Source organism: Vespa crabro, chromosome 7, assembly GCF_910589235.1.
Source record: "Vespa crabro chromosome 7, iyVesCrab1.2, whole genome shotgun sequence".
Classification (NCBI taxonomy): domain Eukaryota; kingdom Metazoa; phylum Arthropoda; class Insecta; order Hymenoptera; family Vespidae; genus Vespa; species Vespa crabro.
Genome location: NC_060961.1, coordinates 1718948 through 1734605, shown reverse-complemented (window position 1 = coordinate 1734605; position 15658 = coordinate 1718948). Strand labels below are relative to the sequence as shown.

General features: G+C 29.7%; 2 protein-coding genes across 4 annotated transcripts; one reads left to right on the top strand and one right to left on the bottom strand.

The window, feature by feature from the left end:
• Positions 1 to 5517: 5517 nt before the first annotated feature.
• Positions 5518 to 7671, top strand: LOC124425459 (TBC1 domain family member 7). The gene is made up of 5 exons (XM_046965806.1): positions 5518 to 5802; positions 5946 to 6295; positions 6424 to 6708; positions 6846 to 6975; positions 7056 to 7671. Exons 1-5 carry the CDS (start codon positions 5761 to 5763, stop codon positions 7170 to 7172), a joined length of 924 nt encoding a protein of 307 aa, XP_046821762.1. The 5' UTR covers positions 5518 to 5760; the 3' UTR covers positions 7173 to 7671.
• Positions 7302 to 15560, bottom strand: LOC124425458 (hippocampus abundant transcript 1 protein). 3 transcript variants are annotated; one of them, XM_046965803.1, is made up of 7 exons: positions 15243 to 15560; positions 11504 to 11905; positions 11190 to 11411; positions 10774 to 11057; positions 10348 to 10639; positions 10065 to 10221; positions 7302 to 9749 (listed from the first exon to the last, which is right to left on the bottom strand). In XM_046965803.1, the coding sequence occupies exons 1-7, from the start codon at positions 15366 to 15368 to the stop codon at positions 9643 to 9645; spliced, it is 1590 nt and encodes a 529-aa protein (XP_046821759.1). In that variant the 5' UTR covers positions 15369 to 15560; the 3' UTR covers positions 7302 to 9642. The 3 variants fall into 3 exon arrangements, with proteins under 3 accessions (XP_046821759.1, XP_046821758.1, XP_046821760.1); XM_046965802.1 differs by lacking the exon at positions 15243 to 15560 and adding an exon at positions 12003 to 14186; XM_046965804.1 differs by lacking the exon at positions 15243 to 15560 and adding an exon at positions 12003 to 14185 and having other exon boundaries at positions 10086 to 10221.
• Between the last annotated feature and the right edge of the window lie 98 nt (positions 15561 to 15658).

The window sequence follows — 15658 nt, the reverse complement described above, 5'->3', positions numbered from 1 at the left end:
TATAAATACAGCCTATGCGACTGTTAAAAAATTAATAAATTTTGCGAACAAACACTGACTCTAACGACTGCATTGCACGCAGACATTGCAAAAACTTTTGCTTTTTAAATCGCGAAACGCGAACGAACAAACACTGCTTCTACTTCGCGATATTCATATTTAAACAATAGAAGATAACATCCTTGATTCCCCAGCGATTGCAATGACGTACTGAAAAAACAAAATAAAAACAAAATTATTAATATCGTGGTTATAATAAGAAACTGTATAAATTATTGAAGAAACATTAGATATAAAAATATATTTACCATAAAATATGTTGATACTTGCAACGCAGACATCCTGAGACACTATAGAAGTTTACTCGACAAAAGATAAAGGAGAAATGATTAGATAATTGGGATTTCGAATTTTTAATGTTTAAATAAATGTACAATTGTTTAAATATTACTCTATACTATCCCGCGTGCAATAAAAATCGTTTAAATGTTTATAGAATTATCGATAATGTTAATTTATAAGCTTTAGCGTTTAGAAGAAACAATCGCGATGTGCACAGGTCGAAGAGCAAGAGAAAACTAACTCGCGAACTGTCAAAGTCGTGGAAAAGTGCGTTTATGTTTATATTACACGAGACAACTACTCCGAAATTAAAATTTTAAAGTGATAAAAGTTTATATTAAAATTATTTTAAGTCCCGCGCGCGATTCAGACTTTTTAATGTTTAAATAAATGTACTATTGTTTAAATATTACTCTATTCTATCCCGCGTGCAATGAAAGTCGTTTAAATGTTTATAGAATTATCGATAATGTTAATTTATAAGCTTTGGCGTTTAGAAGAGAGAATCGCGATGTGCACAGGTCGAAGAGCAAGAGAAAACTAACTCGCGAACTGTCAAAGTCGTGGAAAAGTGCGTTTATGTTTATATTGCACGAGACAACTACTCCGAAATTAAAATTTTAAAGTGATAAAAGTTTATATTAAAATTATTCTAAGTCCCGCGCGCGATACAGGATGTTTCATGTTTAAATAAATGTACTATTGTTTAAATATTACTCTATACTATCCCGCGTGCAATAAAAATCGTTTAAATGTTTATAGAATTATCGATAATGTTAATTTATAAGCTTTAGCGTTTAGAAGAAAGAATCGCGATGTGCACAGGTCGAAGAGCAAGAGAAAACTAACTCGCGAACTGTCAAAGTCGTGGAAAAGTGCGTTTATGTTTATATTGCACGAGACAACTACTCCGAAATTAAAATTTTAAAGTGATAAAAGTTTATATTAAAATTATTTTAAGTCCCGCGCGCGATTCAGACTTTTTAATGTTTAAATAAATGTACTATTGTTTAAATATTACTCTATTCTATCCCGCGTGCAATGAAAGTCGTTTAAATGTTTATAGAATTATCGATAATGTTAATTTATAAACTTTGGCGTTTAGAAGAGAGAATCGCGATGTGCACAGGTCGAAGAGCAAGAGAAAACTAACTCGCGAACTGTCAAAGTCGTGGAAAAGTGCGTTTACGTTTATATTGCACGAGACAACTACTCCGAAATTAAAATTTTAAAGTGATAAAAGTTTATATTAAAATTATTTTAAGTCCCGCGCGCGATTCAGACTTTTTAATGTTTAAATAAATGTACTATTGTTTAAATATTACTCTATTCTATCCCGCGTGCAATGAAAGTCGTTTAAATGTTTATAGAATTATCGTTAATGTTAATTTATAAGCTTTGGCGTTTAGAAGAGAGAATCGCGATGTGCACAGGTCGAAGAGCAAGAGAAAACTAACTCGCGAACTGTCAAAGTCGTGGAAAAGTGCGTTTATGTTTATATTGCACGAGACAACTACTCCGAAATTAAAATTTTAAAGTGATAAAAGTTTATATTAAAATTATTTTAAGTCCCGCGCGCGATTCAGACTTTTTAATGTTTAAATAAATGTACTATTGTTTAAATATTACTCTATTCTATCCCGCGTGCAATGAAAGTCGTTTAAATGTTTATATAATTATCGATAATGTTAATTTATAAGCTTTGGCGTTTAGAAGATAGAATCGCGATGTGCACAGGTCGAAGAGCAAGAGAAAACTAACTCGCGAACTGTCAAAGTCGTGGAAAAGTGCGTTTATGTTTATATTGCACGAGACAACTACTCCGAAATTAAAATTTTAAAGTGATAAAAGTTTATATTAAAATTATTTTAAGTCCCGCGCGCGATTCAGACTTTTTAATGTTTAAATAAATGTACTATTGTTTAAATATTACTCTATTCTATCCCGCGTGCAATGAAAGTCGTTTAAATGTTTATAGAATTATCGATAATGTTAATTTATAAACTTTGGCGTTTAGAAGAGAGAATCGCGATGTGCACAGGTCGAAGAGCAAGAGAAAACTAACTCGCGAACTGTCAAAGTCGTGGAAAAGTGCGTTTATGTTTATATTGCACGAGACAACTACTCCGAAATTAAAATTTTAAAGTGATAAAAGTTTATATTAAAATTATTTTAAGTCCCGCGCGCGATTCAGACTTTTTAATGTTTAAATAAATGTACTATTGTTTAAATATTACTCTATTCTATCCCGCGTGCAATGAAAGTCGTTTAAATGTTTATATAATTATCGATAATGTTAATTTATAAGCTTTGGCGTTTAGAAGATAGAATCGCGATGTGCACAGGTCGAAGAGCAAGAGAAAACTAACTCGCGAACTGTCAAAGTCGTGGAAAAGTGCGTTTATGTTTATATTGCACGAGACAACTACTCCGAAATTAAAATTTTAAAGTGATAAAAGTTTATATTAAAATTATTTTAAGTCCCGCGCGCGATTCAGACTTTTTAATGTTTAAATAAATGTACTATTGTTTAAATATTACTCTATTCTATCCCGCGTGCAATGAAAGTCGTTTAAATGTTTATAGAATTATCGTTAATGTTAATTTATAAGCTTTGGCGTTTAGAAGAGAGAATCGCGATGTGCACAGGTCGAAGAGCAAGAGAAAACTAACTCGCGAACTGTCAAAGTCGTGGAAAAGTGCGTTTATGTTTATATTGCACGAGACAACTACTCCGAAATTAAAATTTTAAAGTGATAAAAGTTTATATTAAAATTATTTTAAGTCCCGCGCGCGATTCAGACTTTTTAATGTTTAAATAAATGTACTATTGTTTAAATATTACTCTATTCTATCCCGCGTGCAATGAAAGTCGTTTAAATGTTTATATAATTATCGATAATGTTAATTTATAAGCTTTGGCGTTTAGAAGATAGAATCGCGATGTGCACAGGTCGAAGAGCAAGAGAAAACTAACTCGCGAACTGTCAAAGTCGTGGAAAAGTGCGTTTATGTTTATATTGCACGAGACAACTACTCCGAAATTAAAATTTTAAAGTGATAAAAGTTTATATTAAAATTATTTTAAGTCCCGCGCGCGATTCAGACTTTTTAATGTTTAAATAAATGTACTATTGTTTAAATATTACTCTATTCTATCCCGCGTGCAATGAAAGTCGTTTAAATGTTTATAGAATTATCGTTAATGTTAATTTATAAGCTTTGGCGTTTAGAAGAGAGAATCGCGATGTGCACAGGTCGAAGAGCAAGAGAAAACTAACTCGCGAACTGTCAAAGTCGTGGAAAAGTGCGTTTATGTTTATATTGCACGAGACAACTACTCCGAAATTAAAATTTTAAAGTGATAAAAGTTTATATTAAAATTATTTTAAGTCCCGCGCGCGATTCAGACTTTTTAATGTTTAAATAAATGTACTATTGTTTAAATATTACTCTATTCTATCCCGCGTGCAATGAAAGTCGTTTAAATGTTTATATAATTATCGATAATGTTAATTTATAAGCTTTGGCGTTTAGAAGATAGAATCGCGATGTGCACAGGTCGAAGAGCAAGAGAAAACTAACTCGCGAACTGTTAATGTCGCGGAAAATTGCGTTTATGTTTATATGACGCTAGGCCGACTGCCCCGAATTGAAATTTAAAAGTAATGGAACTTTATATTTAAATTATTTTAAGTCCACTGCGCGTTTAACTATTTTTAATGTTTAAATAAATGCTTTATTTCTTAATTATCACTTTAGTCTATCCTGCGTACTTGATAGATTGTTTAAATTATTATAAAATTAGCGAAAGTATTAATTTATTAGTTTTCTCGTTTAGAGAATGAGACTCGTGGTGTGCACATGACCTAGTACAAGAGAGAACTAACTCGGATGCTGTCAAAGTTAAGAGAAAGCGCCTTTATGTTTATATTACGCAAGACCATCAACCACAAGGTGCAAATTTTAAGTATTTTTATTCTATATTAAAATTATTTTATATTTATGTGCTCGCTAACTTCTTTTTATTGTTTAAGCGAAGGTACTATTGTTTTATGTAATTATTATTAGTATACTCTGCATATATTATATAATGTTTAAATAATTATAAAATTATCGAGTATATTAGTTTATGAATTTTCGGTTTTAGAATGTGAGAAAGCGATGTTCACTCGTCGAAATGCAAGTGAGTACTAATTTACTAATTGTCATAGTTAAGGAAAGATGCGTTTTTGTTTTCTATTACATAAGGCCAACAATTTTTAAATATTGGAATTTCATATTAATATTATCTTTAATTTTTCGCGCGTTTCCGTTTTTTTAATGTTTAAATGAATGTACTATTGTTTAAATATTAGTCTGCTGTATTATGTGTACATTAAATATTGTAAAAATAATTGAAAAGTTATCGAAAATATTTTATTATAAGTTTTCGCGTTTAGAAAGAGTGAGTTTAGATGTGCACACTTTGGAGTGCAAAATAAAACTAACTCGATAATTGTCAGAGTTAATAAATAGACTGTGTATGTTTATATTACGCAAGGCCAACAATCTCGAGATTAAAATTTAAAGCGCTGAAATTTTACATTAAAATTATATTAATTTTCTCGCTCTTTACGATCTTTATAATGTTTAAGGGAATATACTATTGTTTAAATATTAGTTTATTGTACTACGTGTACATTAAAGATTGTTTATATAATTATAAAATTATCGAAAGTATTAATTTATAACTTTACTCATATAGAAAATGTGAGTCTCGATGTGTACACGTTGGAGTGCATGAGAGAACTAACTCTGAGACTGTCAAAGTTAAGAAAAAGTGTGTTTATGTTTATATTTCGCAAGGCTAACTACTCCAAGATGAAAATTTTAAGTATCGAAATATTAATTTAAAATTATTCTAAGTCCCACGCGCCTTATCATATTTTTATTGTTTATATAAATGAACTATTGTTTAAATATTAGTCTATTCTATTCCGCTGTTTATTAAAGATTGTTTAAATAATTAAAAATTAATTTGTAAGGCCGTAACCGGAATTATTTATAGTGAAGTGTCGCCATCTGGTGAAAAATTCAAATAAGTATTCTCGAGTATTGTCCACCAATCACATGTGTTTAAAAACAAAATACGATTGGCTATTGTATATAGCTGATCATAGATTCTGTTTGATATTTGCTCGTGAGCGTGTATAACACGATCAGCTGATAGCATATGTTATACGGTTATAATCTTGAATACTACTTTGTTATAAATTAGTTTAATTATTACTTGTATAGTTTATTAAGAATGTAAAAGTATGGCTGATTTTTAATATATGTGAATTAAAATATGTAAATGGTCAACGATTATTATAGACTTCATAAATGAAATGTTTTTTTAACAATACTTTATAAAAAATTTTAATTATTAACAAAATGACAGATGAACGAAATTTTCGATCCTCTTATTATGAGAAGGTAAACAAATATAAACTTTCATAATTAATTTATTTTGTTTAATATATGTCATTAAATAATTTTAGTTTCTCACTTTTGTAATTGTTGAATATTAACTTTCACTTAAAACATATAATCTAATATTGTATCTTTCTACATTTTAGGTAGGATTTCGCAGTGTGGAAGAAAAAAAGTCATTGGAGATATTGTTAAAAGAACATCCATTTGATAAAATGAAACTCAAACAGTTCTGTTTAAGATTCACTGTCCCTGCTATGTATAGAAATTTAATATGGAAAATATTACTTGACGTTATACCTGTTTATATAGAAAGCCATGAATTTATAATGAAACAACGTAAAGCAGAATTTGAAGATTTACAGAAAGCACTCAAAGTAACAAAGTTTATGGAATACAATGCAAAACCACATTTAATGCTTCTTACAATGTGGCTTTTACGAACAAGACGAACAAAAATAGATATGAGTACTCAATTGGAATCATCTTTATATAGGTTAGCGGTATTTATTATAATATATATATATATATATATAAAAATATAATATACGTAAAAGCAATTTGCTAAACATATTCTAACTATTGTACAAATGCAATGTACAATTCAGATTACATTTGTATTAGGGCAATGAGCAGAATGGCTGAGGCGCTCTGGCATATAATAGATACGGATTCTGGACAAGATAAATTAGTAGATGTATATTGGATACTATGTGGACTTTTGAATCAGGTACAAAAATTTCATGCAGAAGTTGGTAGATTACAAGAATGTACATGTACATTATTAGAAAGAGAAGATCCAGAATTATCTAAACATCTGGCCAGAATTGAAGCTCTTCATAATCTTCCATTTGATATGTGGTTTTACTCGTGTTTTGCAGGCACAATATGTAATGGATCAATAGCCAAGTATATATATTATAATTTATAATAAAATATCAATCAAATAATTGGAAGAATGATTACAATATACATTATAAAGTTACATAATAAACTGTAATCATAATTATACTATAACAATGCAATGATTGATTTTCTAATTATAGGATATGGGACAAAATAACTGTAGGAGCATATAAAATTTTGGTGTTTGTGGCTGTGATTATGTTAACCACTCTTAGGCGTTTTCTATTGCGCACTGACACTATAGATAGTGTGTTGAATACAATCAATAATGTAAATTAATTATTAAATACAACTATAGTTTATAAATATCGTTTAATAATTATTTAATGTATATATTTTTTTTTTTTTAGATAACTGAAAAAACGTCTGAATTAATAGTAAATAAAGCAATAGAATCTTGGCAGCAAAGTGGTTCTACACTAACATCTATTTCACAAAATACAGTGAATATAACACAGAGTACATAATATGAGGAACTATATTCTACAAATCTGTAAAACATGAGAAAATAATTAAAAAAAAAAAATAATAATAATAAAAAAAAAAAAAAAAAAGAAAAACCATGAAAAAAGAGCTATTCTCTTAGGCATACCTTCTTTTATCTTAAAAATATTTACTTTTTTTTATTAGCGCACCCATCATACATTGTACATATACAATTACTTAACTCAGCAAAGAGTCAAGCCATGACATTAGTACCTACTTATATTTAACATTATATTCTTTCTATTCATCTCATGATGTTTTGCTGTATGATACAATTGTATATATGTACTCCAGTGAATAAGAGCATGTTACTAAAGGATTTCTAGGAATTAACACAACAACAGTGTACATTTGTGTCTGTACTATTTATACTTGCATTCTCCAAGAAATCTGCTGCTCAATTTTAATATTAATATAGAACAATTTTATATTTTGCAAAAGCTTTCCTTATATATATATATATATATATATATATATATACAAAATTAATTTTTATCTAAATAACGAAAATAAGGAAAAAGAAATTGAATAATAGATTACTCCAATTTGTTTCATTACTTTGTCAATAGTAATTTCAAAACTTTTTAACTCAACTCTGAAACAATCATTAAATGGAACATTATTAAATTAGAAAACAGAAAAATTCTTGGAGAAAGTTGAGATCATATAAAAGTGTATGTCTTACTGGCATATCCAACATTTTCTGCAGAAATATATTGTTTTCTTATCTATATCCACCATAGTTTCCAAAACAATTTTCTTTTATTTTTCGTTCTTTGGCATTAAAAGACCAAATGTCTTTCTTTTTATTCTTATTGTTAGTTTATTTTTTTTAATAATGGCATTAGCAATTTGATGCAAGCCAGGCAAGAATGATATATGCAACCAATTGAAAGTGTTATATTCCAAGTACTTAAAGTAAAATATTGTTTGAAATAATACAACTTCGATAAATTTTATATATACAGATATGAATTGAAAATTCATGTTCATTATCATAAATTATCTAAAAATAATTTCATCTAATGATTTAATTTGTTATTGAAAATCTTAAGAAACACAAAATATTTGAATTTAACAGAGCCATTCACAATTTGAGACAGTAAACAGATAAAGTATTCTACCAATACATTCCTGAATGCTGATGATATAATACTAAATTTATATATGATCAACGCTTTGGTCATATTAAAAGTTTTTAATTAAAAATAGGGCTACACAATAATGTTTTATCAGAATTTCTTTAATTTTTCTTGTTGCCTTAGGATGACAAAATTTATATAAATTGTGTTATATTCATTAAGGCCTTTTCATTCATGCTGACAATTTATAATCACTAAATGATAGATATTTTGTGCAGAAAAAAAAGTAGTTCACACATTCTGTAAAATGCTTTAAATTAAGTTATCATTGTGTATAAATTAATTAAAAAGACAGAAGTGCGCAACTACTCCTACTTGATAATGAACACTATGATAGAATTACCTATGTTCATAATAAAACAATAAAATATTACACAACATACCTCTTAACTTTGGTGAAATTTACGCATTTTAAATATTGTAGCTATGACAACAATAGAAGAGAAAACGTTTATGTATTCAAAAATATAATTTCTAATGGGGTAAAAGTATTCAAGGTTTCAATGTTTTCTACAATATAAAGCAGTGACTTTCTATTATGAATATACTGCATATTTATTATCAGGAATGTGTGAGTGTCATGAAAGAAAGAAATGAAACTTTTTACCATTTTCATCCTAATGTTTTTGCATGATTAATGGATGTTCTCATAGACATTACAATGTAATGTATATCCGCAAAGTGTATTATCATATAGCGATTAGCTAATAAAAATTAAATTTGCATGTTTTCCTTTTTGTATTAGATATTAAATCAATAAAAGGGTACTCAAATAAAGGATATGACACAACTTAGAAGTCTATTAAAAATACTGTCATTTTTCTTGCCATTTTGTGCTGCATTGCTATTGGCAAGCTACGCAAACTAGTGATCAATGGTTGTTGTCTCAAAATTGCTGACTTCTAGTATAATATAATTCAATTCAAGAATTGTTAAAAGAACAGAGCAACTTGATTTTTTTTCTTCATTTTCTTTTTTCTTTTTTTTTTTTTTCTTTTTATATATATATATATAACAAAACTCTGTTCCAAATAGGGCTGTATCTGCTTTGAAGAAGAACCCTTTCTTAGTCACACAAGCACTGCTTGTGGAAATTACAACCTAAACATTAAGTTGATTGATAGTCCTAAAATCAAGCTTAGTTAATGACTTAAAGAAATAGTATAATACATTATAGACAAATCTATTACAATCTCTTTGAAGTTGGTGCACTTTACACCGGTGACCACTTCACTGATTAATGTTTCGTCGTTTTGTGAGAATACATATCTTGCCCATGAACAATAACTGTCTTTGAATTTATCAGCAGCTATAGTGCAGCAGAGTTGCAATTGTCGACTAGTGGTGATAGTGGTCCTACCTTTCCTCTTCCACTTCCCATCCTATCTGGCTCATAATGAACGTCCAAGGATAAACCTGTAAAAAATATTTTATTGATTTAAAATAAATCTTTTCGAATATAAAATGAAACATTTTTATCTGTAATTGATATATTTCATCGATAAATATGAACGCGCGCGCGTGCGTGTGTACAGTCATATATATTACATATTTTAAAAGTAATTATTTCTAAGCAATGAAAAATATATACTTAATTAAATATTATTGCAGTTATTAATATTAGCAAATATATATTACTTTCAATGTAAAAAACCCTGAAGCAATGACTTCCAAATAAACCCACCACCAAACACATTTGTTTTTTAGTGTATGTGGCAACCTGTAACGTACATTTCTGATATGCGTATTTACCGGAGGGCCTCCGGGAGGTGGATGGATGATGTAATGCTCCTGTTGCCATTGTGGTAGTTTCAGGGATGAATGCAGCAACCAGCAATGCGCAAATCACTAGTAATGCGCCAAATACAAATGGCGGACCTGGTACAAGCTGAAAAAAATATTTTTTAATTTTGTCTCCAATAAATATTGTATCATAATTATTGTATGTTAACTAGATATATATAACCTTAATGCAATGTGATATATCAATACTTTATAACTTATCAAGAAGTACCTGGGGCATAATATCAAGGTGTTGTGTGGCAGTTCCCGTTCTGTTATTCTCATCCAAAAGAGATGGTTTTAAGGGGAGAGAGGGTGTATCATCATTGAGATCAACATGAAAAAGATAGAATATTACACCAAACATTGCAGGTCCCAAACCATTACAGAGACCACGCATTCCAGTCACCATTCCTTGTACCAAACCCTGCTTATCGGCATCCGAGTGCATAGATACAAATGCAGAAATTGCAGGATATGTGATACTTGACACAGATGCTAGAGCTCCTGCTGCCCACATCATCCTTGAAATTGCAATCAATTTATACAAAAATTTATATTTATAACCGTAAATCCTTTAAAAATTAATCCATATAAAGTAATGATGTGTTCCAGGAAATGTAATTAATTACGAAAATAACTATAAAAGTGACATTACCATGTTTGTGAACCGAAGCCATACCACATGAGTTGTAACATCTCAAACAAAAGGCCCAACATTATAGTATGTTTACTACCAAGGGTTCTCATTAAAGGTCCTAGTATTATTTGAGCCCCCACACTTAATATTCCAACCACAGCAATAAACCATGCCACCATAGCAGCAGAAAATCCCATAGCCAATTTTAAGTAGACAAAAATACAGCTATATTGACCTGCCTCAGGAAGATAACTCAGGAACACAGTGACGCACAGCATCAAAATTGTATGATCTTTTCCAACCTGATATAATAAAAAAAGAACACAATGATTAATAATGATAATTATAAATGTGACATAATACTAAAAATAATAATAGAAATTTCTAATAATAGAAATTCTAATATACTGCCAAGTTTCTTAGACATTTATTACCTTTCCTAGGGCTGCAAAAGGATCAGCTTGCTCCCAAGATATGGGTGCTGGTGGTCTTGCTTTTTCAGGTAAACTTTCAGGTACAGCTACTAATATGAAAAAAACATCTAAGACTGCAATTGCTGTTGCTAATGCAACTGCCAAATTTTCTCCATATTTTGTCATGGTATAAGCTCCTAAAGCTGGGCTAATTACCATACTAGCAGCAAAAGTTGCAGAAACCTAAAACGATTAAATTAATTTATAAAGATGTAGTTAAAAAGATATTCTTGGCTTTTAAAACAATGTGATATAAAAAAAAAAATAGTACTTACTAAACCATATGCCAATGATCTTTGATTTTCTTCTGTAACATCGGCAACATATGCGAATACTACAGAAAAAGTACAAGCAAAAACACCGCTTATTGAAATCATAGCAAAAAACCACCATGTGTTTATGCTCATTAGTGGAATTGGTGCACAGGTGAAGGCCACTGTGATAAGTAAGAAAAATTTTCGACCCCACACATCTGATAATGCACCAATTAATGGTGCCGAAAGGAAAGATAAAATCCCTTTGATGCCCATTATTAAACCATTCATGAGGAACGTATGATCCGGAAATGTTTCATTTAATACAGAAATGATAGGCATGGTTAATAAACCCCATGCAAAAAATTCCAAAAATATTACAACCAATGCATGATATACGCTTGCCTCTCCTACTCCAGAACTCTGTGAAATAAAAGAATATACAATATTATTAAATAGCAATAATTTATTATCAGCTATAGAATTAGAAATAATGGAATTATAAATTGTAAAATGAAACCTTAAGGTGCCTGTAGCATTGCTGGGCAAATGTAAGAGGAGGTGTAAATTTTGCAATAGCATGTTCTTGACTATTGTGAATATCAGAACAGGAAGGGCCCAAGCCCTCTGCTCCCCCTTTTGCCCCAGGGGGCATGACCCCTAAGAATTATTACTATACGTATTTTTTCTCATACTTAATTATTTACTTGATCATTTTATCTTTCGTGGAAATCCATATAATACAAATATTTGTTTGCATCTCATAAATCTTTGACTTATCTTGAAAAAATTACGCGCTCAACCTTTTGTAGACTAAAATCTTAAAAATGTATCTTTGTCTATATATTTTTTCTCATACTTTTGTTTAATCACACTTTTATTTGTTAAGATCATGTTATGAATATAATTTTATTGCATTATCTTTGAATATAAATTACACCGAATAATAATACCACATCGGATATATTTATTTATAAGTACATTTATATATGTGCACGCACTTTTCTTAAGCAATTTGTGTGATCAATTTTCACAGTCTTCTTTGACCAAATATTCAGATCATATAAAGTTTATCTTTCCTTTCTTACGTTTATTTTATATAACTGATTAAGTCAAGCACCATGTTCTTTGTGCTAATTTATTTTGTATCTTAAGTAATTATATTACATTTAAGAAGTAAATTTCATTATTTATGGAGTTAACTTATTCCTTAATATATATCACAAGCATTATAAGTGCAAATGAGTATTCTTTGCAAGTTTTTTGTACAACCTTTAAAAAGGAACATCACTTCACATCAGTGCCACGAAGAACGCTAATTCTTTCCAGAAATGAAGCAAAAGGATATATCTAAAAGGATGGCTATCTTTAGCTTTTTCACTTATCTATGAATGCCAGAATTTATTTCTGTGACCGCTTAAGAAGCATCAAAAATTACTTGATCGGCAGTGCAACGCACATTTCAACTCATTTATCTTTATCTTTGTGAAATTTTATTCTTATAATTTTGAATTTTTTTTTATGATCCCTCAAATTGGAACGATAAATCATCTGCTCATGCACATTTTTATAATATTTCCTGCTTTTTCGTATATTATAATCACACTCAATAAGGAATAAACTTTCATATAAATACCAGAGATCCTTCTTATACAATAGTACATAGCTTGCTGATAAAAATTTTTTTAAAGCCTGCCAATAATTATCCTGCGTAGTATCCCCTTTTACAAACTTTTTTCGCAATTTGTATCGTTTAAGCTTAGGACACGATATAATTCGATAATACGATACATCGGTGAATATTTCAAAATTGAGGGCAAATTTCCGAATTGGCATGAAATATCTTAATGTTCCGATATCTTTTGACAGGTGAACCTCTGCAGCCTTGACTTCGGAACTCACGGTCGAGGCGTGACGTCATGCGGTTCCGCAATCGCGACAATTAATGTCCGATATAGGATTACACGATGTCCGTTTACGAAAATTGAATTTCCGAGAATATCAAAAATATTCAACGATTGACGTATCTCTTTAGAAATCGTAACACGCATATCGAAGACCAATTTTTACGTCGGGTGGAGGCATACTCCATTTCGTTCCCTAACGTCTTTCAAAGTCCCGTACATTAATCGATACAATTTCCATTAAATTACATACGATCACATATTTCAAAAGAAATTTTCTAAACTTGCTATTTAACAAATTTTCCTTATTTTGATTATGATTATATGAAAATATCCGCGAGAACACAAACCACTGCATTGCAACTCTCTCCCACTGATCCCCACTCTACTACTCTTGTAACATTCTATACTCTATTCATCGTAATAGTTTCGATTCGATATAACTTCAGGAGTATCATAACCACTTCATGGTATTCAATCACTCATTTCGATTACGTACCGAACCATTGCCCTTTCCAAAATAAAGTTATTCTCAGTAATCAGGAGAAGTTTATATCTCTCTGTGTCATATTTTTGATAAATGCACGTTAAAAATTGTACCTGCGTACGTGTATGTACGTGGCGATTAGTTGTCACCGATCAATATACACGGAAACTTTATTATACAGAAAGCCGTAGTACGATCGATTTAATAATGTCGAATGGCGACAACTATTCATAATATTTTCTTTTTCTTATATCATCTTAACTAATCTTTATAACTTTGATACCCTTTCTCTCTCTCTCTCTCTCTCTCTCTCTCTATCTCTCTCTCTCTCTCTCTTTCTCTTTCTCTCTCTCCCATTCTCTTTTTCTCTCATTTTACATCACACTTTTAACATTTTTATTTTATACGATATTATAATATCAATTATATATTATATTATTGTTTAATTTATTAATTAATTAACGAGATTATACTTTATGTAACATATATATATATATTTTTTTTTTAAGAAATTCATGTCAATAGATTAGAAAAAAATTTCATTGCCATATTGTACTAATTATTTAGTTTATCTAATTTTCCTAATAATACGAATGTCACTCTTAAGTTTTAAAAAATAAAACAAATTAAAAAGAAAGAGTTAAACTAAAAAAAAAAAAAAAAACCAATCTATTTAAATAATATTATAGATGAAAACTTTAAGGGAAATAAAAAAAAGAACTAAAACCCTTAAGATCAGATGCTTTAACAGGATTGGAAAAGAAGCATGATGTACTATATAAACTTTGTTTACTAATTTTCTTTACTGTACCATCCTTATCTTATAATTAAAAGAAAACAGTACTGTAGAAATATATCATACAAATGAAAGAAGAATATATCTTTTGAAGAGATATGATAATGTTCTTAACAATATTTATATACCATTACAAGATCAATCAAAAAAGAAATAAATATTCCATATATAATGTGATATAATGAAATCAATAGAAAAATAACAACTTCTTTGTTACTATATAAAAGAAAAAGATAAAATAAACAAAGGAAATATAATCTTCATAAGTAAGTTGTGTTTATAAATATCACAACATGTTTTACTGTTTCTTTTGAAAATAAATTAATTTCAAATGTATGATATTATTGTGTTAAAACAAAGATTGTTAAACATATTTGAAAAGAGAAAATATTCTATATAATAATTATAAACTGTACGTAAAATAGTAAACATAGACCTTTACATAGACTGTTCGTGCTCATCCTATGATTTCATAATATTCCAGAAGACAATTAAATATAAAATATAGGGGGATCATAGATTACTTTAACCACTTGTGTGCGTTAAAATGTAATTCAATGAAATTTTCAGTACCGTAATGACTCCATCCTTCATGATGGACTTTCGGCTTCGTATGATCATGCCTACGACCTTCTTTGAGACCTTGGCGGGCATATTCATGCACTGCGCGCACAGACTCTTTCGTTTTTTTAATTTCATCAATCCCTACAAAATAGCCTTCACCGTTTGAGTCATTTTACTAATGATTATCGCCTTTGAACTTTGAACACAAAACAAAACTTTCGCTTCAAATTCTTCTCATGACAGTATCCTACATAACACCAAGCCACGAACTACCGTATGCACATACTCGGCGTAGCTCGATGTAGGAACATTCACTTACTAGCGCACACGGTGGATGCTTTCCATTTGCACGCGGGAAAGCAACACGCGTACTTGAGTTCAAGCCGCATGGCGCTTTTTACAGTTGCACAAAATAATATTTATAC